At 56.5% G+C, this 24,834-nt stretch overlaps 1 protein-coding gene across 1 annotated transcript in view; it reads left to right on the top strand.

Annotated features, from left to right (window-relative positions):
* The first annotated feature begins 271 nt into the window (after positions 1–271).
* The window catches only part of KNDC1 (kinase non-catalytic C-lobe domain containing 1), a 62,714-nt gene continuing 38,151 nt past the window's right edge, over positions 272–24,834 (top strand). The window contains exons 1-7 of the mRNA XM_048219226.2: positions 272–407; positions 7,362–7,560; positions 8,190–8,248; positions 19,929–20,075; positions 20,468–20,585; positions 21,694–22,340; positions 24,557–24,671. Of these exons, the coding sequence (XP_048075183.1) occupies positions 306–407; positions 7,362–7,560; positions 8,190–8,248; positions 19,929–20,075; positions 20,468–20,585; positions 21,694–22,340; positions 24,557–24,671 (1,387 nt within the window). The 5' untranslated portion in view covers positions 272–305. The remainder of the gene's footprint in view (positions 408–7,361; positions 7,561–8,189; positions 8,249–19,928; positions 20,076–20,467; positions 20,586–21,693; positions 22,341–24,556; positions 24,672–24,834) is intronic.

Here is a 24,834-nt window from a genome sequence, read left to right as displayed (position 1 = left end):
AGGCGCGCGGGCGGCACGCCGAGGGCGGGGCCGCGGGGGTTGGGGGCGGGCGCGTTGCCATGGCGGCCGGGCGCGCGTAGCCGGAGCCGGAGCCGGAGCCGGAGCGGCGCGCGTAGCCGGAGCCGGAGCCGGAGCGGCGCGCGGAGCCCGAGCCCGAGCCGGAGCCCGAGCCCGAGTGGCGCGCGGAGCCGGGCGCAGGGCCCGCGGGAAGGCCGAGGCCGGCCGGGCGCGGCGGCCAGGGCGCCGGCCGGAGCGCCAGGCCCCCGGCGCTGGCCAGTCCGAGGCGCCGCCGGCGCGCCAGCGGGATGCAGGCCATGGACGCGGCCGCGGCGGATTTGTACGAGGAGGATGGCAAGGACCTGGCGGGCTACGACTTCGAGCCGCTCCCCACTCTGCCGGAGGACGAGGTGAGCCCGGCGCCCGCGGTGGGTCCCGCCTTCCCCCACCTTCTAGGGAGAGTCCGGGGGAGGGTGCCCCCGCCCCCGAGGTCTCCTGCCCCTGGCCCAGGTCTTGGCAGCGGCTCTCAGCAACCCCCCACCGGCCTTTAACATTTTCGCTCAGAGAGGACAGGCCCCGTGGAATGCCACATGGGACAGCAGTGGGTGGGTGGTCACTGAAGAAGTTGGGGCCCTGTGGGCTGGGGGGCTCCTGACTATAAATGTTGGATGCATGAGTGTGGATTGGGGCATCGTGAGGGGAGGAGGTGGATCGCTGTTTTCCTCCTTGCCAGCACTCTAGGTCAGCGGGAGGCCCCAGCCAGCAGAGCCCCATCTGGCCAGTAGGTTCAGGAGCTGGGGTGAAAGTCCGGGAAGCCCCCCGCCCCAGGACAGAGGGCTGCTTCCTTCACACAGAGGACAGCAGGGGCCTCCACTCAGGATCCTGGGTCCTGAGGCATCCCCCTACCCAAGGCTCAGAGGGACCGGCAGTCACCATCACATGGAGCTTCTGGTCATTCACTGGACAGGTGCCCACAGAAACAATTTGCCTGCAACTCTGACTTCCCTAGCGCACCCCAGAGGCTGTGGCTTGGGGTCAAATGAACAAGCCAGGTCCCTCCATGTGATAGGTGGCCCCCCAGAGGATGTAGCCACTCCCAGGAAGACCCAAGGCTATGGGGTCTGGGTGGAGGGCCTACCAAGCTTCCAGCAGGCAAATGCCCCAGTCTCCGGGCTTCTGTGCTCATGGTTGAGGAATGCTGGCATCATGCAGCCAGTCATGGGATGGGTTGTAAGCAGCATGGTGCTGATGAAGACCCTCCAATACCCATCTGGACAAGGCTGGTGGCCAAGAGTTAGACATGGCCACCATCCTCGTGGAATACATAAGAGGGTCCATAGGGGCCGCAGCTGCAGTCTCCAGGGTCTTCCACCTCTGCCACCACCCCCACCCCCCACTTTCAGAGGAGAGCTGGCTGTAAGGACAGAGTTCATGCCGTGGAAGCCCTGTCCTGGGTAGCAAGCAGAGTCTGCCACAGGAAGCCAATGGCTGGCCGGCCGAGAGCCGCTGAGGCTGTACCTGAGGGCTGGTGTTGCCCCCCCCACCCCGCCATGGTGGCCTGGATTTGGTGAGAAGCAAGGCTGCAGAGAGGAGAAGCAAGAGATTGAATAACCCTTTGGGCATCTCCATGGCTTTCATGGACAATGAAAGGTGCCGTCAGAGTCTCCCCCAGAGGACAAATTTCAGTGTATCTGTTAGAAGACTCACCTCCGAAATCAGCATCCAAAGCAAATGTAGAACATGGTTCTTCATACAGAACCTTGTTGTGTCAGCCACCCCACACTTTGAGGGCCTCCCCTGGGCCCTGTGCAGAGTCCACTGCTGGTGCGAAATGGACAGAACAGCAGAGCCAGGACTCAGACCCAGAGCCGGATCCCCGCCCACGGGCTGTACTCCTGTGTGCCCTGGTGCCTTCTCTGGGCTGGGGTTCCCTCATGCCCGTCTGGGTCAGAGCAGCCCCCCAGCTGTGCACAGTGCATAGGGCTGGGGGTTTCCATCGTCCTGTGACAGAGGCCTCCAGGTGAAGTGGGACAGCACTGCCTTAGTGCCGTCCACTGGGAAAGCTCAGGTGGGCCGTTTGGGGAGGCAGAGGCACTGTCTTTGGGTATGCTCCCATAAAACAGAAGCCTTAGAGCCAGACCGACGTCCCGTACCTGTGAACCCACCTGGCCTGGACTTCATGCTTCCCGCACACACTCAGCTCAGTTGGTACTGAAGGTTTTAAAGCTCCATCAGAGACACGTGACTGTGCTGGCCACAGCATTTTAGAGTCAGGCTGCATCTGAAAAGCCACCCTGCGTAAGATGAGGGGAGAGCCAGGCTGCATCACCACCCAGGGTGGGTCATGCTGATGCAACCCCTGGAGGGAGCCAGGCCGGAGAAGACACAGGGAAGCTCCCACAGAGGGACGGCCGGTGCCAGACCCAGGACATGGACAGAGGGATTTGCAGTTTTACAGCTGATCCTAACAACAGACTGTACAGCAAGGTCAAGACACAGGACCCTAGCCCCCCCCCATCCAGGAGCCCCTCGGAATGTTTCTGTGGTTGTAACCCCAGAGAAAATACGAGTGGCTGGTAAACACATGAAAAATGTTCAACTTCATTATCATCAGGGAACGCAAAAGGCACCCACCATGAGGTCTCTCCACAAGTGCCAGTTGGCAAGAATAAAAACTGGGCAGTGGCCGAGTCGGCAGGGACTGGCGTGGCGGTGGACGCTCCCTTGCCGGTGAGTGTGTGTGGAACAGCCTCTCTGGAAAGCAGGTTGGCATCTGATAGTGACATGGAAGATGGCCGCTCCCTGTGTCCCAGCAGCTTCACTCTGGGTGCATGCCCCAGAGAATTCTCTCAGCTGGAAACCCCCCGGGGCACGTGGCGAGTGGGCCCAAGGTCCTGGAGGTTGTCGTCCAGCCCAGCATCTGGCTTCCTCAGGCGGCACGGCTGCATTGGTTCCAGCAAAGGACAGGGCAGGAGGGGCGGATGCCGGGCCTTCTGGAGGACTGTGGTGCCACGCACGGGAGCCTTCGGGGGACAAGGACAGGGGCAGGCTTGGAGATGAAGATGGGGCACCGGTTTGGCCCTGGGGGCGGCGTGTCTCCCCGTCCCTAGACTCTCCTGAGGTTTAAGGAGTGTTCTCATCCCTTCCAAGTTCAGTGAGCACCTCCCCGGCATCTATGGGCTGGGCGCTGGGCTGGGCCCAGGGGTTTGGAGGTGGGTGGGGTCTGTGTTGGTGCTGAGAATAGCTGACGGCTTAGGGGTACCCTGTGGGGAAGCAGATATTCCCAGCGAGCCCTGCTGGGTTCGTGTGAGGCCCCTACAGAAACAGCACAGAGCAGCGGACAACTGGGAAGCCAAGGAGAGCCTCGTGGTGGGCGATAGTTACAAGCTGGAGGGGGCACTTTAGGGCCAGTGGGAAGACCCAACAGGGCACTGAGCAGAGCTCCCGGGGCCTGGGGTCGGGCAGCTTGGAGGAACCTGCCAGCAGGCCCAGAGATTGTCAACGGTTGTTCTCAGCCATGATCTGGGTTTTGTGTTTGCAGAGCCTATTAGAATGCTCCAAGGTTGAAAACATTCATATCTAAGAGAACATTTGAAATCTGCAAGAGCAATCTATGGGTCCCTGTGGGTCCCTGTGTAACCCTGGCTCACAGGCTGTCTCTGACGGGGGCAGTGGGGTGTCTTCGAGGCACAGAATCTCCTGGATGGGCACACTTTGCCATAACCAGACAAGGGTCCTCAGGTGGGAAGCCAGCCCTGCCCTCTGAGACCCAGGACCTGGCTGATGAGGGGCTGGCCCTCCCCCGGCCTGGACGGGGTGGGGCTTGTGCCTGCAGGATTGCTAGGGAAGGACAACTCCTTCCTGTCCTGCAAGGACCGTGATTTAGCTGAGCCCCACCTTCAGGCCTGCTCCACGTCCCACCCAGGCAGCGCCTTGCTGGGGAAGGGTGAGGGTGGGGTTCAGGACCCTTGCGCCTGCCCAGAGGCTAGGTCTGTACTCAGGAGGTGAGCACCAGAGGCTGCCCAGCCAGCAGTGACAAGGTCAGACCGTGCTGGCGGTGACAGGGGACGCTGCGGTGTGGGAAGTCATGACGCCTCCGGCTGCCACGGGCCCTCATGGGTGCCCAGAGGTGGGGCTACAGGCAGGCATTAGTGGGCCCTGTGACCAGCTTTACTATTCATAGCACATCACCTCCTTCTGAAATGCCTGCCACGGCCAGTGAAGCTCTTTTCCATCCTGCCCCAGACCCTGTGATGTCCCCGGGGTCCGTGTCCCCTGGCGTGTGGGGCCCACCTGGCAGTGAGGCTCAGAGCCCCCAGGTCCCGGAGATACCACAGATGTGCAGGATGCCCGCACAGCTCTCATCTGTCCAAGTGGCCAGGGAAAGGGGGTGACCCCTGGGACTCTGGTGGACATGGACTGAGGGAGCCCGAGGAGCTGGCCAGGCTTCCCGGTGTCTCGTCCTTGCTCCTGCCAGCCCATTAGCCAAGTCTCATCCCGTCCACCCTCCGTGGGCCACGGATTCAGGCAAGAAAGGGTCCTTCCTCCAGCCAGGGTGAACTGGAAGAGTGGGTGTCAGGTCCCAGAGGACAGGTGACCATGGGGTCCATGGTTCAGGATCCCCCAGCACTTGGTGAGACCCTCCCCCGCCAACCTGGGTGTAGCAGGAGAGCCAGCGGCATACCTCAGCTCTGTCCCGGAACCATATGTCAGCTGAATCGTGCCTTCTCATCACAACAGCTGGGTTTCAGAGGGGCTGAGAGCATCTCGTCCATGAGTGGGGGCTTCAGCCACGCCCTGGGAGCAATGACGCAGGACCCACAGATTCGCTCCATAAAATCACGCAGAGAATCCCCCCATTAGATGCTCCCACCATGAATAGGCACCGGGGGCTACAGGTCTTTTGGGGAGGAAGGGGCTCCCCCGTCACAGGGTATCTTCCAGCTGGACAGGGCGGTGGGGCGGGGCCTTGAACAGGAAGTCATGTCACAGGCCGCGAGACCCCCCGGGGCACCCTGACCTGGGCTCCCTTCCCTGGCAGCGCACCCTGTCAGCAGCTGCGTGAGCTGGCGCGTGCGGCCGGCGTAGGCTACCACCAGCGGAGTGTCAACAAGGCCCCTGCGGGGGGACCTGGCTCGGACTCGCAGTGTGGGCTATCTTTCTTCTCCTAAATAGCACAAAACCGCGGGGTCTTTGGTCGGTTGTTAGCGCGTGCCTGTGTACGTGTGGTTGCATGTGTGTGCACATATGTGTGTTGTGTGCACGTGTGTGCACTCCCCAGACGCCTCTTCTGCGAGGCCCCACAGGCACCACGGGGCTGTCCTGCGTCCTGGGGAGTCCCAGGGTGGTGCCCAGCGACCCCCAGATTGAGCCAAATCAGAAAGACCTTTCATCCGTGACCCTTGGGAACACAGCAGGGAGATGGGGAAATTGAGATTTTCGGGTTTGCTAGCTTCCTCCACATCCCACTCTAATCTGCTTTGTGCTCTCGTTGTCCTTTTAAAACTCCCAGACTGCCTTCCTCACAGGGGTGCACACATTTCTGGAAGCTGGTTAGCAGCTCTCTGCTCTTGGATCTGCATGAACCCTGTGGCCCCTTCTTGAACCAGCTTCCAACGGGCTGCCCTCCCCTTATCCATCTACCCCACAGAAAGAGCTGGAAGGGCCTGGGGAGTGATGCGGAGGCCCGTGCTGAGCTCTGAGGAGGAAGGGGATGGTGGTATGTGCCAAGTCACGTGGGCACAGGGCAGCCCAGTCCCAGGGTCCCCTCCCATCACCCCACACTGCTGAACCCAGAGGCTTAGCCAAGGAGCCCACAGGAGCCACTCCCTGATTCATTTTCTTTCTCCCTTCCTTCCTCCCTCCCTCCCTCCCTTCCTTCCTTCCTTCCTTCCTTCTTTCCGCTCCTTGTCCCCTTTGTCTGCGGTTGTGGGGACCCCTTGCAGTGCCGGTGGGGGAAATTCGAGGGCAGGAGCCAGGAGACTTTTCATAGCCAGAAGCTTGGCCACACTCAGAAAACAGTCCTGTGTGCTGGGAGGGGTAAGGCGGCTGAGGCTGGAGACAGGAGGGGGCTCCCTCTTCTGCACCATCTCCCCTGCTCCCCCTACTGTCCACCCGTCTCCTGACCCCACCCACATGCTTCCTCCAGGCTCTAGCTCCCCTCCTGCGGGCCGGTGGAGCACAGACACGCGGGCACACAGAGGTGACCAGGGCGTCAAACAGCAGGCCAGCTTAGGGTCTGGAGATCCAAGGTGTCTGATGTATGAGAATGTGTGTGTGCACATACTTGGGGCACATGTATGTGTGAGAGTGTGGGTGTACATGTGTGAACACACGGAGTGTGTAGGAGTCAGTATGTGGGCGTGTGCGAGTGTGGGATTGCACAACTGTGCATTTGAGTGGAAGTGTGGGTATGTGAGTGTGTGTGTGTCTGCCTGTGTGAGGCTGTGTGGCACAACCACAGAGGGTGCACGAACTCGTTGTGCACCTGTGTGTGCACATGTGTGAGTTTATGTCTCTGGAACCGTGTGAGAGTTGTGTGTGTGTGTGAAAGTACACACGGTGTGTGCCAGTGTGCATGTGTGCACAGGGGAGGTGCGTGACGACACATCAGTGTGTTGTGTGCATGTCGGGGGCACGCGTGCGTGGTGGTGACACGCTGAGCCCTGGTCAGATCCGAAGGGGGAGCCCAGCACAGGGAGGCCTGCGGTCTGGCTGTGCAGGAGGGACCGCGGTGACTGTGGGTCCTCTGTGTGCGCTGCCCGGAGCCCATGTCTGGGCCGCCGTCGCTCAGCCATCTTGTCTGTGCGTTACCGTGTGTCACATGGTTCCGCCGTGCGCTCACACCTCGTTTGCTCTCTACGGGCTTCCCCGGCACGACTGCGCTTCTGTGCGCGCTGACTCACCCCCACCCGTGTCTACGTCTTGCTCATCTGCTTACACCCTAAAGAAGTGAGAGCCCTCTGCACACCCACTGAGCCACATGCGTGAGCCTGTGCGGTCGGCGTGCGGGGACCCCAGCTGGACACGGGGGCTGCGGGGAGGCCGTGATTTCTGGGACAAAGAACTGGGTCCCGGCCCCAGGAGTAAACACCTGCTCCCAACAGCACGCTGGTCATTCTGCCAAATGCTCTGTGGCTTCTGGCAGCCGGGGGACAGTGGGGTGGGTGAGCTTCTGGGTGTGTTTCTTTTTAAAGCCTTTGCCCACAGCCCCGTTTCTGACGTAAAGTGAAATATCGCCGCGCGTTGTCTGCTTCCCTAGAATCAGTCTCGACGCCGTGGTGCCAGGCCTTTCCTGGGGAGGAGGGCCCGCTGTGGCCTGGGCCTGTCCCCAGACCTGCCTCAGCTGCATCCTGTCTTGGCAGGAGAACGTGTCCCTGGCCGACATCCTCTCGCTGCGGGACAGCGGCCTCAGTGAGCAGGAGGCGTGGGCCGTGTGCCTGGAGTGCAGCCTGTCCATGAGGAGCGTTGCCCACGCGGCCATCTTCCAGACCCTGTGCATCACGCCTGACACCCTGGCGTTCAACACCAGCGGGAACGTGTGCTTCATGGAGCAGCTCAGCGGTGAGCCTGGGGTGGCGGGGGCGGCAGAAGGTGCCTTTGGGGAGAACGTGGACACAGGGCTCCCCGCCCCCAATCGCAGCCGCTACCCTGGTGGGATCTCCAGCCCCGTGAACCGCTGAGGGAGAAGGAGGTGGGAGGCCCCCGTGGGCTGTGTCACACGGTTCGTGCCGGGGACCCGCGCGGGGCCCGCCAGCCCTGGGGCAGCTGGCCCGCGGTGAGTGGATGTGGGGCGTGGTGGCCAGCGCAGGAGGCCCCCCGCTGCCTGCCTGGCCTCCCGTGTTCCCGCAGGCCCTCCCCTGCTCCAGGGAGGGCCTGAGCAGACGGCCCGATTTTCCCCAACCGGTGCCTTCAGACCCCCTTCGCTGGGAAACGGGGAAAACCCTTTCTCCTTCCTCTTTGGACGGCTTCCCCGGGGCTTCCAGTGAAGAATGAGGTTTTCCTGTTGAAGAAGCATTTCCTCTGATGCTCAACACAGGCCCCAGGGACTCCAGGACAGAAGGGGGGTGGGGGGCAGGGAGGGGCCCTGGTGGGCAGGAGACCACAGCTCCTGCCCTCCTGGCTGGCGGGCTTCCTCCTCACTGTGGGCCTCGTGCATGTGCGATCAGAGTCCTTCTCTTTTCCTTCCCCAGATGACCCCGAGGGTGCCTTTGTTCCCCCGGAGTTCGATGTGACCGGGAACACCTTTGAGGTGGGTGAGCAGGTGGGCTCCCACGACCCTTACCGGGCGGGCAGCTGGTACGAGGCTAACACAGGAAAGGCCGCTGCAGCGGGGACACCTCTGTGCAGGGCACAGGTGGGGCCGGGGGGCTGCCTTCAGGGCACCCTCACCTTTGTCAGACTCGGGGTCCCTGGCAGCGCAGCTCAGCTCCAGGGGCAGAGTGGTGTTTGGACGCATGCTTATCATTGCAGTTGTCGAGTATGTTTCCCGAGTGTGAACTTAACTGTATCTAACGTGTTAAAAGTGTCCGAAGTTGCTGGGGGTGTGGCTGGCGGGGAATCCCAGCTTCTCCGAGGGAGCGAGCGGAGCGGTGGGTCGCAGCGCTCCGCAGAGGCACGTGGCCTGTGGGGAATCATTGCCACGCTACCTCGCTACCACCCCCCAGGCACCCCTGTGTGCATGCGGGAAAGCGTGGCTGGGGGGCGCCGCCCAGCCCACCTCTCCCCTGAGCGCCCGCTCCAGCAGACCGGCCGTTCCCAGTTCCCACCCCCACGGACCCTGCAGTCTGAGATGCGCGGAGAGAAATAGAGCCATTCTTGACAAGTGAGTCATTACAAACTCAAAAATTTCAGTGAAAACGCATTAGCTTAGTGACATTGGGTTAAATTTTTACCCCAAAATAAGTGTTAGGATTGGCTTCTCCTATGCTCAGTTTTACTTTAAAATGAGCTAGCATCCAGCCCGTTGCCCTGAGAGGCCCTCGTCGGCGCTCCGGTGACGGGCAGGACCGCGGGGCCCTGGCTCACTGGTGGATTGGGTCCTTCTGCTTCCCTGGACCTCCAGGGCCAGAACCAGAGCCCAGGTGCTCTTTGGCTTGTGGAGCTCTCAGCCTGGTCCGTGCATAGACTTCTAGTTTACTTGCATGTTTAGCTCTGGAACCGACACAAAACCAAAGCCCTGGAAATAACGAACGTCCTCGCGGTGCCTCCCGCCTCCACGCCGCCGGGCTGTTCCCAAAAGCAACGTTGTTTGGCGTGTGCTGGTTTTCACATTCTAACAAGAGTGTCGCCACATGTTATCTTCTGGAACTTTCTCTTACGTGTTTCTGGATGATGCGTCTGAACCACAGCGGGTGGTCCTGTGTACCCCGCGGCTCATGGGAGCGTCAGTGCCTCTCTGCACGCCCTTGGTGGATCTGGGCAGGAGCTCCTCCCGGATGTGGAGCCGGCCACGGGACGGCCACATGGCGGGGCAGGCGGGTGTTCCACGGTCTCTGACGGTGGCCGCACCAGAGTGCACTCCCGCCAGCAGGGGCTGCGGACCCCCGGCTCTACGTCGCCAGGAAGGCCCGTTTTCCATGCAGTTGTTATGCTTTTCTTTATGTACCTCCACCCATTTTGTCAGGATTGTGAATGTCTCGTCTACACGGTGTCTTCACGCTGTCTGTAAGCAGCGAGCCGTTCTCGGGACCCTTCACACTCCTGAAAATGACTGAGGAGCCAGAGAGCTTTCCTTGGTGCCGGTTACACCTCACGGTCTGTGTTACAGGTTAGAACTGAGACACCTGCGAAATCTGTACCTACAAATTCACTTAAAAGTAATAAGAAATCGTTGCGTGTTAACGTACAGAACATATGTTTGTAAAAAATAGCAGTATTTTTCCCCAAAGACACTGTGAGAAGAGTAGGGCTGTTTCAGATATCTGTCCACCCTTAAATGTCGGGCTCCGTGGAAGCCAGCTGGCTTTTCCTGGCAGCTCAGCCTGTGGTGAGGTCCCCGTTGTGGTGTCCCTGGGGCGTAGCCTCTGGAAGGTCCGGGGTGCTCTGCTGCAACGAGAGGGTCGCCCACCTCAGGAACCACACTGTCAGGAGGGCCGCTCGAAGACCCCCGACGAGGAAGGAAGTCTCTCCAGTTTAATGCAGTCAAATTTATTCATGTTTCCTTTGTTAGTATTTTTTGTACTTTAAGAGACCTTTCCAACACCAAATTCTGATGGAGGTTTGCTGATATTTTCTACTAGGAATTTTAAATTTCTGTTCGTCACATTCAAACTGCTTGAAGATGACTTTTTTTGTAGGGTGAGGTAAGGACCCAGTTTCATCCCTCTCTGTGTGGATACCCATTCCCGCGGATGCTGGCCGCTGGCACCCACGCGGCCGGCCCAGCCAGCCCTGCCCCAGACCCAGCGCCTTCCTCAGAAGGGTTCTCACTATTCTTGGCCCTTTATTCTTGCACATAGATGTTAGAATTGTTATCCAGTTCCATGGATAACATGGAAAGCTCTGCTGGCACTTTGACTGGAACGATGCGGAATCTGTCGATCCCTTTGGGGAGGAGGCGGGCTTTATCATATAGGGTCTGCTGCATAAACCCTTTTACGTCCTCACGTCCTCAACACCTCGGTACGTGGAGTACCGTTCACTGTAGGAGTCTGGGGTACCCTTTACTAGTTTGTTCTCGGGAATCTGATGTTTCCTGCTTGCATTCTAACTTGGTGGTCTTCTTGTGCTTACATTTTTCTGCTTGCTTGTTGCTGGTCTACAGAACTCAGTTCACTTTAATATCTTCATCTTATGTCCAGCCATCGTGCTGAATTCTTTTGTTACTTCCCATAATGTACAGATTCTTTAGTTTTTCTAACTGATCAGCTCACCAGCCTGTGTGAAGGTTTGCATCAGGTTTCCCTTCCTCGTCTTGCTATGGGCCACAGGAGCCGCTCACGTCGCCAGCAGCGCAGAGTGGCGGACGCGCCTCCCGCTCCGGGACGCGGGGCTCTGAAAGCAGTGTTTCTCTCCTCGCCAACCCCCTCCAGTCAGGATGGAATTTGCTACGCGAGGCCCCTCTGTGCCAGTTATCAAGCTCTACCGTGAACGTAGCTTGGGTTTTATGAAAGTGCTTCCGCATCCTTTGAAATGACCGTTAAGATTTTTAATATTTACATACTTATTTTCTAATGTTAATTCACTCTCTCCTGCTTAGAAAAACCTGAAGTGGGCAGGTGTCTTATCTTTTTAATACACTGGCACGTTTGACCTGCAGATGCTTTACTTCGGTGTTTTGTGCTGTTTCTGACCGTGTTGGGGGCAGGACCCCCCCAGGCTATGCGAGCACCCTTGCTCTGCCTGTGAGTGTTCATGCAACAACGGGGCGCTCCGTCCTCGAGGTCCGGTCACACTTAATCGTCAGGACACCAGTCTCCTTGGAGGCAAGTCTTTGCATCGCTGCTCAAGTTTTAATAGTTACAGGATTAGTCTGTTTTGTATTTCTCATTGAAAGCTTTCTGGTGAGCTATGTATTTCTGAAGTTTATCCATTTTTACTTGTTTTTTCAGTCGTTGGCATTTGGTCGCAGTGTCCCTTGTTAGTCACTGCACTGTCTGCGGGACGCTGGATGACTTAAATTCTCTTTCCGCGCACTTGTCAGTGTCGCCAGAGTGTATTTATTTGGTTAGTTTTTTCAAAGACCCCAGTTCGTACCACATGATCTCTCCTGATGTGTCTTGTTTTCTTTTTCCACTGATCCTGCTGTTATTTTTCGTTCTCTTTTCCTTGTTTTGAGTTTGGCAAGTGTTCCCTCCCTAACGTGAGTTGCACACTCAGCTCATCTGTCTTCGGCCCATCTTCCTTTCTAACATGAACGTTTACGTACAAGGCCATGAATTTCCCCCGAAACACGGTTTTGCTGCGTCCACGAGCTTTGCCAGGTAGCATTTTCAGTACCCTCTACTTCTACGTGTTTCTTTTATTCCCACTGGAATTTCTTCAAGAACGGGTTGAGTTTTTCCTGACTTTTTACTGAGATACACTACACGTACAGAGACAGACACGTGCACAAGCATGCAGCTCGACGAGCTTCAGACTGAGCCTCCCTAAACCGGCCTGCAGACCGAGAAGCAGGGCGTGCCAGCAGGGCACAGGGCGGGGCGGGGCCACGACGGGGTCCGCACTCCAGCCTGTCCCCAGCGGCAAGTGCGGCTAGTGCGGCTGCCAGGTCGCTAATGCTTCACGTCTCTGGAATCGCCCCACGATGAGGTCTTGTTTTCTGAGTTGCCTTAATTCCCAGTGGGTGATAGGTGATTTTCTCTGGTTTTCCACCCACGGAGCAAGCAAGTCCTTCTTACCAGACACATGAAGGGGCCTGCCGGTGCACACTGACTGACGCCTTGGGCCCAGTGTTTGCACGCGACCCCCGTCAGGCCTGTGATTCCAGGGTCTCTGTTCTGCTCTCGATTCGCCTCATTCCAGTGTCTGTTCCTGGGGCTATGAGGACCCCCCGAGTGCCGCATTCTGGAGACCCCAGGAATAGCTGCGCCCGTCATGTGGACTTATCACGTCTGCTCAGGTGCCCATTCCTGCCTGCACCCCGGGGCCATGGCCCCCTGCCCACAAGGACCACGGTGGCAAATGTGCCTTCTTGGTGCCGGTCCCAGCAGTGTCAGCTCCTGCTGCTGTTGATCAGGACACCTCCAGCCCCGACCTCTGGGTCTCTGGACTGTGGCAAGGGTGCAGCATGTTGGGTCGTGCTTGCTGGCCATGTCGACACCGAGCCCACACCCTTGCCCACTGTCCTTCCCACAGAGAGGACAAAGATAAGGAGCTGTTTTCCTGAGCCCTCTAGTCCTCACACAGAATTCCCCCTTGTGACCCTGCTCCACCACCCCACCCACTACAGGGATGACGTCTCAGGCTCCCCACATCCCAGATGCATGGAAGCTGGCCCTCCTGGGACCATCCCTTGCACATCCCAACCCTTGACCAGGAAACCCCAGAGATGGGCTAGTTTCCAAAAGCTTAAACTATGACCATGGCCAGCACTCAAGGCCTGCCCCAGGCAGGCCCCTGACTCTCAAATGACTCTTCTCTGAACCTTGTCACCTTGGGCACGTTCAGGTTCCAGTGGAGCCCAACCCAGGACGACCTCAACACCCACCCCCCTACATTACTGTCCGTTGTCACTTGTCCACAGACAAGTGTGTCAGGCCTCACAGTGAACAGAGCACCGGGCTCCTGCCTCATGGGGGTCATGGTCTTGACAGGGGACAGACTTGATGTGGGCAGTGGGCTGGGTCCTGACAGAGGAGAATGTGGTCTTTCAAGGAGATGACAGGGTCCTCATCCATCTCAAAAGTCCCTGGAGGCCATTCTGAAGAAAGTGACATTCAGGTTGGAGCCTGAAGGGTGAGTACGGGTCACCAGGTCAAGAGCAGGGAGGACGTACGGGTCACCAGGTCAAGAGCAGGGAGGGCCTCCCAAGGGTGAGTACGGGTCACCAGGTCAAGAGCAGGGAGGGCCTCCCAAGGGTGAGTACGGGTCACCAGGTCAAGAGCAGGGAGGGCCTCCCAAGGGTGAGTACGGGTCACCAGGTCAAGAGCAGGGAGGGCCTCCCAAGGGTGAGTACGGGTCACCAGGTCAAGAGCAGGGAGGGCCTCCCAAGGGTGAGTACGGGTCACCAGGTCAAGAGCGGGAGGGCCTCCCAAGGGTGAGTACGGGTCACCAGGTCAAGAGCGGGGGGGACCTCCCAAGGGTGAGTACGGGTCACCAGGTCAAGAGCGGGGGGGACCTCCCAAGGGTGAGTACGGGTCACCAGGTCAAGAGCGGGGAGGGCCTCCCAAGGGTGAGTACGGGTCACCAGGTCAAGAGCAGGGAGGGCCTCCCAAGGGTGAGTACGGGTCACCAGGTCAAGAGCAGGGAGGGCCTCCCAAGGGTGAGTACGGGTCACCAGGTCAAGAGCAGGGAGGGCCTCCCAAGGGTGAGTACGGGTCACCAGGTCAAGAGCAGGGAGGGCCTCCCAAGGGTGAGTACGGGTCACCAGGTCAAGAGCAGGGAGGGCCTCCCAAGGGTGAGTACGGGTCACCAGGTCAAGAGCAGGGAGGGCCTCCCAAGGGTGAGTACGGGTCACCAGGTCAAGAGCAGGGAGGGCCTCCCAAGGGTGAGTACGGGTCACCAGGTCAAGAGCAGGGGGGGCCTCCCAAGACAGACGGAAGGGAGTGTGCGAAAGCCTTAAGCGACAAAGGTGCCGATGTTGGCTAGCATATCATCCAACAGCCAATGAGAAGTGTGTTTGTCGAGTTACTGTCAAACAAAAGATCTGGAATGATAGACAGATAGATGTGTGATCGATGGGTGTGTGGGTGGGTGGGTGGACGGATGGATGAACGGATATGTGGGTGGGTAGATGAGTTGGTGGGCGAGTGGTTGGATGGATGGATAGATCGATGAATGTGTGGGTGGGTGGGTGGGTGGATGTGTGAGACGGCAGATGAATGGATGACTAGATGTCCTGGTGATGGGATAGACAGGTACCATTGTCCCTGGAGAGAAATAAAAGGTGGTAGAGGGCAGAAGGAGATACCCTGACCTTGCAGGTACGGAGCCAGGTTTTATTCTCAGGGCTGTGACCAGGGGGTGGGGGGCAGTGCTCACTGCAGACTCACAGCTCATAGCCCTGGCTGAGCCCTCCAGGTGGTGGCTCATAGGGTTTGCCTTTCCTCCCAACCCAAGCATCAACAACCAGCAGGGTCCCTAAAACAAGGCATCTGTCCTGAGTCCATGCAGCAGCTTGACTTAAGTTTGGCCCCTTCAGGAAGCCCTGGACATTGGCTGTGTGGGTATCGAGGCGGGGAACCTGGGGTGGATCGGCATGGTCAGTGTGTGAGAAGGGGGGGCAGGCTGCCCTCCACATGGGGCTCGAGGCTAGGGGTTCCACTGTTTTTCATGAGAGGTGGGATAGTGGCCCATGGGCCCAGCTTTGGGCATGGAGAGAGTGGATGGATCCAGAGGTCACCAGTGCAGCTCAACCATGTGGGGGGGGCCCAAGCAAGCAGCAGGAAGCCAACACTGAGTGGTGTGTGAGGTCGGGGGGCAGGATTGCCTTGTATGTGGATGACGAGTTTGTGGGCCTGAAATCTAAGAGACTTCAGTGGAAAATGATAGAGTAAGTGACTTCAGAGGCCAGCTGAAAACAAGATACATCCCAAAAAATAAGGATCTTCTCTTTGTGTTGGTAATTACTGGTTAGAGATGAAATGGAAACTGTCTCATTTATAATAGCAACAACTGTAGAAAGTCTGGAGTAAAGATAGCAGGAGGACTAGAAATGTAAAGTGAACCACTTTTCTAAAGATGAGAAAACAAGATGCGAGAAAATGAGGAGACAGACCTGTCCTGCCCCTGAGCCTCACCCCACCTCTTCGGAGAAGTAACTGATACATGACATGGTGTGAGTCTGTGCACAAACTAATGATCTGGTACGTCTGTAGTTTGCAGAATGATTCCCACTTCTCGCAGGGTTAGTTAACACCTCCATTGTGCAATCACCATTTCTTTTGGGTGTGAGAACACCTAGGATCTACTGAGATTTTATTTATTTATTTGACAGAGAGAGAGACAGCGAGAGAGGAAACACAAGCAGGGGGAGTGGGAGAGGGAGAAGCAGGCTCATAGCGGAGGAGCCCGATGCGGGGCTCGATCCCAGGACCCCAGGATCACGCCCTGAGCCGAAGGCAGACGCTTAATGACTGCGCCACCCAGGCGCCCCTTAGGATGTACTATCTTAACCACCTCGAAGTGTGTAATACGCGTCACTAACTGTGTCACTGAGCTGCACGTTAGAGGCCAGGACTCACTCGTCTTACAACCGCAGCTCTGGGTCCTTGCTCCAACGTCTCCCTGTCTCCTCCACCCCAGCCCTTGGCAACCTCCACCCCAGTGTTTCTGTGCTCAGGTTTTTTAGATCCCACGCAGAAGTAGTATCGTGCAGTGTTTGTCTTTCTCTGTCAGACTTGTTTCGTGCAGCATAATGCCCTCCAGGGCCCTCCTTTCTTGTGGCTGAATCGTACTCCATTGTATCTCTAGACCTCATTTCTTTACCGATTCATCCAGAGACAGACACTCGGGCTGCTTCCACGTCTTGGCTTTTGTAAATAATGCCGCCGTGGACATGGGAATGCACGCATCTCTTTGAGATCCTGATTTTATTTCCTTTGGATATGTACGCAGAAGTGCAATTGCTGGATAGTAGGGTAGCTCTCTTTTTAATTTTGAGAACCTTCATGCTGTTTTCCAGAGCGACTGCACCAGTTTGCATTCCCACCAACAGTGTAAGAGGGTTCCCCTTTCTCCACATCCTCACCATTATCTCATGCTCACATATTATTTCTTGTCTTTTTGGTAACAACCGTTCTGACAGATGTGAGGTGACGTCTGCTTGTGGTTTTGATTTGTGTTTCCCTCATGACGAGTGATGTTGAGCGTCTTTTCATGTGTCTGTTGGCCATCTGCATGTCTTCTTTGGAGAAATGTCTGTTCAGTTCCTCTGCCCATTTTGTAATCAGATTGTTTCTTTGCTCCTGAGTTGTAGGAGTTCCTTATATATTTTGGATATTAACTCCCTGTGAGACAGATGGTTTGCAGATATTTTCTCACATTCTATAGGTGGTCTTTTCATGGCATTGACTGTCTCCTCTGCTGTGCAGAAGCCTGTCATTTGAGGTCGTTCCCACGGATTTGTTTTTTCTTTTGTTGCTTGTGCTTTTGGTGTCACATCCGAAAAATCATTGCCAAGACCGATGTCTTAGAGCTTCTTCCTATGTTTTCTTCTAGGAGTGTTATGGTTTCGGATCTTATGTTAAGTCTTTCATCCAGTTTGAGTTCATTTTTGTAAGTGGTGCTTATAAGAAAGTCCATTTTCATTCTTTTGAAGGTGATTGTCCAGTTTTCCTAACTCTATTTATTAAAGAGACTATCCTTTCTTCATTGAGTATTATTGGCTCCGTTGGCAAATATTGGTTGATTGTATAGACATGAGTTTGTTTCTGGGCTCTCGATTCCGCTCCATTGGTCTACATGTCGGTTTTTATTCCAGTACCACGCTGTTTGCGTTACTATAGCTTTGCAGTAAAGTTTGAAATCAGGACGTGTGGCGCCTTCAGCTTTGTTCTTCTTTCTCGGGATTGCTTTGGCTATTTAGGGATCTTTTGTGGTTCCATATGAATTTTAGGGTTGTTCTCTCTATTTCTGTGAAAAATGCCACAGGAATTTTGATAGGGATTGCATTCGATCTAGAGATGACTTTGGGTGGTATGGACATTGTAATGACTAATTCTTCCAGTCATGAGCACAGGATATCTTCCCATGTATTTGTGTCTTCTTTAATTTCTTTCACCAGTCTTAAACTTTTCAGTGTAAAAACTTTCACTTTCTTGGTTTAATTTATTCCTAATTTTTTTTGTTTTTGATACTATTTTAATGGGATTGTTTCCTTTACTTATTTTTCCTCTATTTCGTTGTTAGTTACAGAAAGATAGCTGACTTCTTCATATCGCCCTTATGTCCTGCAGTGGATTTGTTGATTGGTTCTAACAGAGTTTTGGTGGAATCTCTAGGATTTTCTACATGTAAGACCATATTGTCTGCAAACGGAGACAATTTAACTTCTTCCCTTCTGATTTGGATGTATTTTATTTCTTGTTTTGCTTGCGTACTCTGGCTGGGACTTCCAGTGCTGTGTTGGATAGGAGAGAGGACAGTGGGCACACTTATCTCGTTCTGATTTAGAGGAAAAGCTCTCACCCTGTCACTATTGAGTGTGATGTTGGCTGGAGGCTTGTCACACGTGGCCTTTGTTGTGTTGCGATGTGTTTCTTCTATACCCAATCTCTTGAGAGTTTTTATCATGAAAGATGTTGAATTTTGTCAAACGCTTTTTCTGCATCTATTGAGATGATTATACGATTTTTTTCCTTCATTCTACTAATGTAGCCATCACGTTGACTGATTTGCAGATGTTGGATCACCCTTGCGTCCCAGGGATAAATCCCACTTGACCACGGTGTATGATCCTTTTGATGTGGTGTTAAATTCAGTTTGCTAATGTTTTGTTGAGAACTTTTACATCTGTGTTCATCAGGGATATTGCTCTGTAGTTTTCTTTTGGTTCCTTACCTGACTTTAGTATCAGGGTAATGCTGGCCTCACACAATGAGTTTGCAAGTGTTCCCTCCTCTTCAATTTTCTGGAAGGATTTAAGAAGGATTGATATTAATTCTTTAAATGTTTGGTAGAATTCGCCAGAGAAACCATCTGGTCCTGGACTTTTCTTTGTTGGAAGGTCTTTTATTACTGATTCAATCTCCTTACTATTCATGGTCTGTTCAGATTTTCTATTTCTTCATGATTCAGTCTTGATAGGTTGTATGTTTCTAGGAATTATCCATTTTTTTCTAGATTATCAATTTATTGGTGTGCAGTTGTCCTTATTGGTCTCTTAAGATCGGTGTATTTCTGTGGTGTTACTTGTTATGTCTCCTCTTTCACGTCTGATTCTACGAATTTGAGTCCTTTCTTTTTTTCCTGGCTAGTTCAGCAGTCGGGTCCACACCAGGACCGAGGTCTGTCTGCCTCTCACCTGACACATAGGTGGGCAAAACTCCCGCCAGGTCCCTTGGCATGAGGCCCCGGCCCCACGGCCCACACAGACGTGTTCTTGGCTGTCCTTGGGTGGAGGTTGACTTGCTCTTGAGGGACAGGCTCCGGGAACATCCTGTTGGCCATCTTGCTGACATCCTGAGCATTTTATTTTGTAAGAAGCTGGTCCCTCCCAAATTCTGCAATGTCAATGGAATTACAATAAAATTGCAACCATTTTTGGTTTGTTTTGTGAATGGGAATGGGAGAACTTCTATTTGTTTTTTAAAACCTGACCAATGTGGAAACAATCCAACTTTTTGAGGGGGAAAAAGGGACAGTCCTGTCTGCAGGATATGAAAATACACTCTGATGCTACTGTAATTAAAATAGCATGGTCTGGACAGGACAAACACGTGGGCCAGCATCAGAGGGGGAGAGGCCGGCTGGTGCCCGGGGTCCCAGGAGAGCCAGCAGGACGGGCAGCACCAGAGGGTGGAATGTTCTCTAAATGCTGCCAGGGTTTGCTCTCCACTAGCAGGGAAACAAACCCAGATCCCCACGGCATGCCAGCATGCTGACAAATTTCAAATGGATTAGAGCTGGATGTGTAAAAATTATAAAAATATTGGAGGAAACAGAAGAAAGCTGTTTTTATCATCTTGAGGTAAGGAAATTCCTCCTAAGAAGCAGCAAAAGAAAAAATGTCGATTTCACGAATTAAACATGAGAAGGTTTGAGTGTCAGAAGATGCATGAACTATGTCAAAAGCTCAGCAACAAATGGAAAGAACGTACGTGTGGCACACAGACCGGCAGTCAGAGCCCCAGTGTGCCAGGGGTGTGCCCCACACAGGAAACAGCGTGGTGCAGTTGCAAAGCCCACGAGTGGGCATAAAGAGGCAAAGTTAGAACTGTGAATAGCGATGAGCAGATGCCCAGTCTCCTAACGAGAGAAATGCAGATTTAAAAGGAGAAGACTGCCCTTGGGAGACACGGCCGCCATCACAGGTGCTGATCCTAGTGTCTGCACACCCTGGGTTGGGGCTGGGGTGAGCCGGAAGCTGGGAGGCTGGGGGGCACTGGTCAATGTAGTGAGGCCAGCACGGACCCCACACTCACGAGCATGGGGCCCCCTGCCTTAGTGTCCGCTCAGTCACCGTGGTGGGGGGAAGCGCCGCCTTGGCCATCCTGGCACCGGCTGTCAAGAGCGGGTGTCCCCAAAAACACGTGTTCCTGGCCAGTGGAGCAGAGACCGTGTGGGGACAAGCCGTGCTCCAAGCACTGACAGGCTTTTTGGTGCCACAGGCTCACATCTACTCTCTGGGGGCCACGCTGAAGGCGGCCCTGGAGTACGTGACTGAGCCCGAGCCCGAGCCCAGGCTGAGCCAAGACCTGGAGGCGCTGCTGAGCCAGATGCAGGCAGAAGACCCCAGGGACCGGCCCGACCTCGAGGTACAAAGTCACCCCTAGGCGAAGACCTAAGACCTTCCCACGGCCCCAATGCCCCAGGCGCACGCACACACACACACACACACACACACACACACGGGGCCCTCCTGCCCCCACACCTCTCCCCTCGGTCGCACGGGCTCTTCCTCACCTGGGATTTGGTGGCATTGCATTTTGCTTAAATAAGAACTTGACCTTTTATTAGACGTTGTTATTATGAGAAGGTTCGGCTTATAATTCTCATGGGCTGAACAGAATCGTTTGGTTTTCTGTAATCACAGGATATGTTCTTTTTTATGCCAGAAAATAGACATGGAGGCGGGTGGGCTCTCGGAGGGCAGGGCTTCCTCCGTGGTGAGCTTTCCCGTCTGAGCTGCTCACACGCGTGTCTGCAGCGCATCATAGCGTTGTGTGAAGAGAAGATGCTCTTCACGTCCTCCTGCCGCCTGTGCCGGAGCCTCTCGGCCATCGGGAGGAGGGTGCTCTCCATTGAGTCCTTTGGAGCATTTCAAGGTAAGCAGTGCACACATGCACACAGATAGTCACGCACCCACCCACACGTGCATGGGAATGTGCACAGACCTCGGCACAGATCAGACACACGCACGTTCACACTCACTTGCTCACAGTCACAGAAACGTACGTGAAAGTGCAGTCATACCCACGTACTTGTGCACGAGCACAGCACTCTCGCGCACATACAGACCCATTTTGTAGCCATGCTCACACACTGACACGCTGACCCTCACTCTCAGTCACCTTGCACACGCTTTGCAGACACGTGTGCCCCTGGGGGTGAAAACCGAGGGCATGTTGAGAAGTGAGCAGCCGTAGACCTCTCGTCTCTGTCCGGCGCTGTGAGCAGGTCGGTACGTGGACGCGGGGACATGGCACAGCTCATTTCCGTTTGCCGACACCACGCGGTGTCTGGCAGGCCTGTTACTTCTCCGCTGGAGAAGCAGTTACTGAAGCATCTGGGCTTTTCCCGGCTCACGTGGGACTCCGGCGTGGTCTCAGGTCACGTTTTGAACAAATGCCAGGGTCTGCCCTGTGCCTGCAGCGAGGGGCCTGGAGGGCCTCAGGGGCGGCCTGCATGGGGACCGCAGGCTTGAGGCTCGGCTCCCACGTGCCGCAGAGAGCAGTCACCACGGGAGGGGCTGCAGGCCACAAGGAAGGGGCATGTGTCTCTGAAGTGGTCTACACGGAGACCACAGACAGCTGTGTGGGAGATTGTGTGCCAGGACGGGGCAGGCGGGAGGGCGGCTGCAGCCAGACACAGAGTCTTCCTTCGGGGACATCATTCGTGTAATTGTACTAGAAAGCAAAGGCTCTTTGGACAAGCTGCTCGGATGACCTTAGGAAGACCCCGAGGGGGCCATGCAGGCTGCGGAGGGGCCTAGGAGCCTCTGGAGCCTCGAGAGTTAGAATCAGCCGGGTTATGCTATAAAGGAGGCAGGCGAAGATTGTTCTGGGCCCGTACTGACGGGAGGAGTAGGGGACCCCAGAGTGCGGGAGAGGCACCCATATGCCCTCTGGCAACGGGTAGGGTCGCTGGGGATGCGCACCCTGGGCTCAGGTCCCTGGCTGCCGCCCCTGCAGCAATCACCTTGCTTTTGCCCAGATGTCAACGAGAGTGCCTGGAGGCCTGCTGCAGGAAGCGGGGGGCCCAGGAAGCAGCCCGGGGGGCGCGCCACGGACCTGGAGGGCCTGCCCCAGCGCCCTGCCCATGAAGCCCATGGCAGCCCAGAGCAGCCTGCTGCCCTGCCCTCCAAGCCCCTACTGTCAGCCCCCGTGAGAAACGGAGAGCGGCTGACCAGCCTCATCCTGGACGCTCAGCACCCCCTGGGTGACCTGGAGAGGAGCCGCCTGAGAAAGGTGCAGACGTTCCCCAGGCTCCTGCCCGACGGCCCTGAGGCCGTCTGCCTGACACTGACCCCCACCAAAAACCAGCTGCCCACATCCGAAGTCTTCCCTCCAGACCCTAGGAAGGCCTTTCTAGATGGGAAAAATGGCCTTTCCAGCTACAAGTCACAGCCCAAGTCCAGACTGGGGCTGGAGCGGGAGTCCGAGCTCCAGCAGGGAGGACCTGGAGACGCCAGCCAAAGTGGGGACAAGGTATCTGGGGCGCTGGGCCAGAGCCCTGTGGAGGAAAGTGCCCCACCCTGTTCCGAGGAGCCCGGAGATGCAGGCCGAGAGCCCAGGATTTCCAGGGCTGATGAGAGGACTCCGGACAGAGCTGGGGAGTCGGCTCGCACGGCAGCGGAGCAGGTGGGTGATAGTGGTTCCCATCCTGCGTGGCCAGGAGGGGCCCTGCACGTGCATGCACGCTCCTGTCTGTGGTCTCACTCAGTGCTGATTTACCTCGAGGAAGGGAGTCTCAGCCTTCACTCCTGCTCAGTATTTTACAAGTTTTAAGCAAACTGCCTGTTTTTGAAGGAAGCTGTGAATACAGCTGCTGTTGCCCCAGGCTGGAGCCTCTCCTGCAGCCTCCCTGGAGCTGGGGCGTCCCAGAGAGCACCCCCACGCCCCAGGCCTCCCCAGCCTCACCCAGCATGTAGCACCCACGCGTTCATTGAAGGAGGCCCACCCCGGCTTTGGGGTTAATGTTCCTGCCAAACCATGCGTGCAGGGGGCAGCCTTTCCAGGAGGAGGCCCAGCAGCCCCAGGCCAACACGGTTGCCTCTGCGGCTCTCTTCCCCAGCCTGGGCGCTGAGGGGCTGCAGCGTCGTCTTCTGTGGATTGTGTTAAAAGTCAGGAGCTGGGCGCCTGGGTTGGTTGAGCTCCCAACTCTTGATCTGAGCTCAGGTCTTGGTCTCAGGGTCGAGTTCAGTCTCCGCATTGGGCTTCACGCCGGACGTGGGACCTACTCCCCCCTGAGCCCGATACAGGGCTCATCTCATGACCCCGAGATCATGACCTGAGCCAAAATCAGGAGTCGGATGCTTGACCGACTGTGCCACCCGGAGCCACAAAACTCTAGTTACTTTAGAACAAACGTCTGTCCTGAAGATCCCAGCGCATACACGTGTGTCCACACCTCAACTCACATGGTCTCCACTGGCCTCCTGGATCCACACTGGCTTGTGTGCAGAGAGCTCCCAGTCACTGAGGCAGGAAAACCTCACACACCCCAGCCCTGGACTGGGCTCACCTTCCCATGACCAACAGCCTCATGACAGCCCACTTTCCAGATGGGTAAACTGAGGCATGAAGTGGCCGTGAGCTCTGTTGGTGGGTGGGCAGCCACTGAGGGGCAGAGCTGACCGGGAGCGCAGCTACTTAACCACTAGGCTCCCCTACCACAGAGGCCTCATAGGACCAGGGCCCACCCAGACATTGCCCCCATCCCACGCACAGCCTGTTGTGCGTCAGGGCCCCCAGATCTGCTGCAGAGCACGTCCTGGTTTCAGAGCAAGCTGCTCCATCCCCCACATGTAGCGGGAAGCTTGGGGAGGACCGGAACACGGGCCACCAGCCAGGCTTGCAAAAATGTGGCAACAAGCTAGAAAGACCAAGGCAGCTGCACCCCAGGCATGGAGGGGGGTCAAGGGTGGAGACACTGCCTCGGGAAGCTTCCCTAAAGCGTGCGCTTGTCTGTCCCAAGTGTGGTGGCTGTGGTCCTAGCTCTTGCCGTGGCCTCAAAGTGGAGAACTACCTTCCAGCTGAGTACAATCTTCTGACTCCGGGAAATTTCTGGGGGGAGGGGTAGAGTAAAATACACATCAGGTAAGATGTGCCACGTCCCTCATCCGGCATCCAGCTCCGCAGCATCCAGCACATTCACCGTGCTGTGCAGCCAGCCCCACCCTCCGTTCCCGGGACTCGCTCATCCCCCCCCCCCCCCGAAGCTCTGTCCCCACCCCCTCCCCCGCCCCTGGTGCCCACCGTCTCCTCTCTGTCTCTGTGAATGTGGCGGCTCCAGGGACCTCACAGGGGTGACGGCACCCAGTCCTGGTCCTTCCGTGTCTGGCTTTCACTCGGCATCAGGCGCTCGGGGCTCCTCCACGCGGGAGCAGGTGCCAGCCTGTCCCTCCTCTCAAGGTGGAGAGACACGCGTCCCTTCATCCCTTCGTCCCTGCTGGACACCCGGGCGCATTCCAGCTGTTGGCTCCTGGGAATCAGGCTGCTGTGAACACGGGGGTGCAAACATCCGTTCGGGGCCCTGCTTTCAGTCCTCGGGCGTGCGTGCCCAGAGCTGGGATTTCCTGGTCATATGGTGATTCTCTGTTGAATTCCTGAGGCGCCTCCACACTGTTGTCCCCACATTCCCGCCAGGTGCGCTGTGTTCTGATTCCTTCACAGCCTCCCAGCCCCAGTCGTATCCATGTGGGGACTTTGCCAGCCCACGTCGTCAGGAGCGTGCCGTGTGGGAGACATCCCACCCTTATTTGAAGTGGTTCCCGCCCTGTCACCTTCCCAATGGGCCCAGCCCGAGCTGACCCCAAGGACCATTCTCACTGAGATGTGACTTCTCCCTCCCCCAGGGCGTCTCCCTGCAAGAGCTCCTGTGCCAGCTGGGCCGGCCCTTCAAGGAGTATGAGCTCTGGGCTCTGTCCCACGCGTGTCTCACTGCTCTGCGCACTCACAGCGAACACCCAGGTGATACTTTGCCCTGCGGTTCCATGTTCAGCCTGCCCCCCAGTGTGTTCCAGGGCCAGGACCAAGAGCAGCACGTGGCCTCCATCAGGCACATGTGGGCCATGGGGACAGCCTGGGGCCAGGTGGCTGTGTCCCCACTGTGAGCCCATGGTGCCCTGGAGGT

The sequence above is a fragment of the Ursus arctos genome, unplaced genomic scaffold, assembly GCF_023065955.2.
Source record: "Ursus arctos isolate Adak ecotype North America unplaced genomic scaffold, UrsArc2.0 scaffold_7, whole genome shotgun sequence".
NCBI classification, from domain to species: domain Eukaryota; kingdom Metazoa; phylum Chordata; class Mammalia; order Carnivora; family Ursidae; genus Ursus; species Ursus arctos.
The sequence above is the reverse complement of the archived record's forward strand: the minus strand, read 5'-3'. Positions and strand labels throughout refer to the sequence as shown.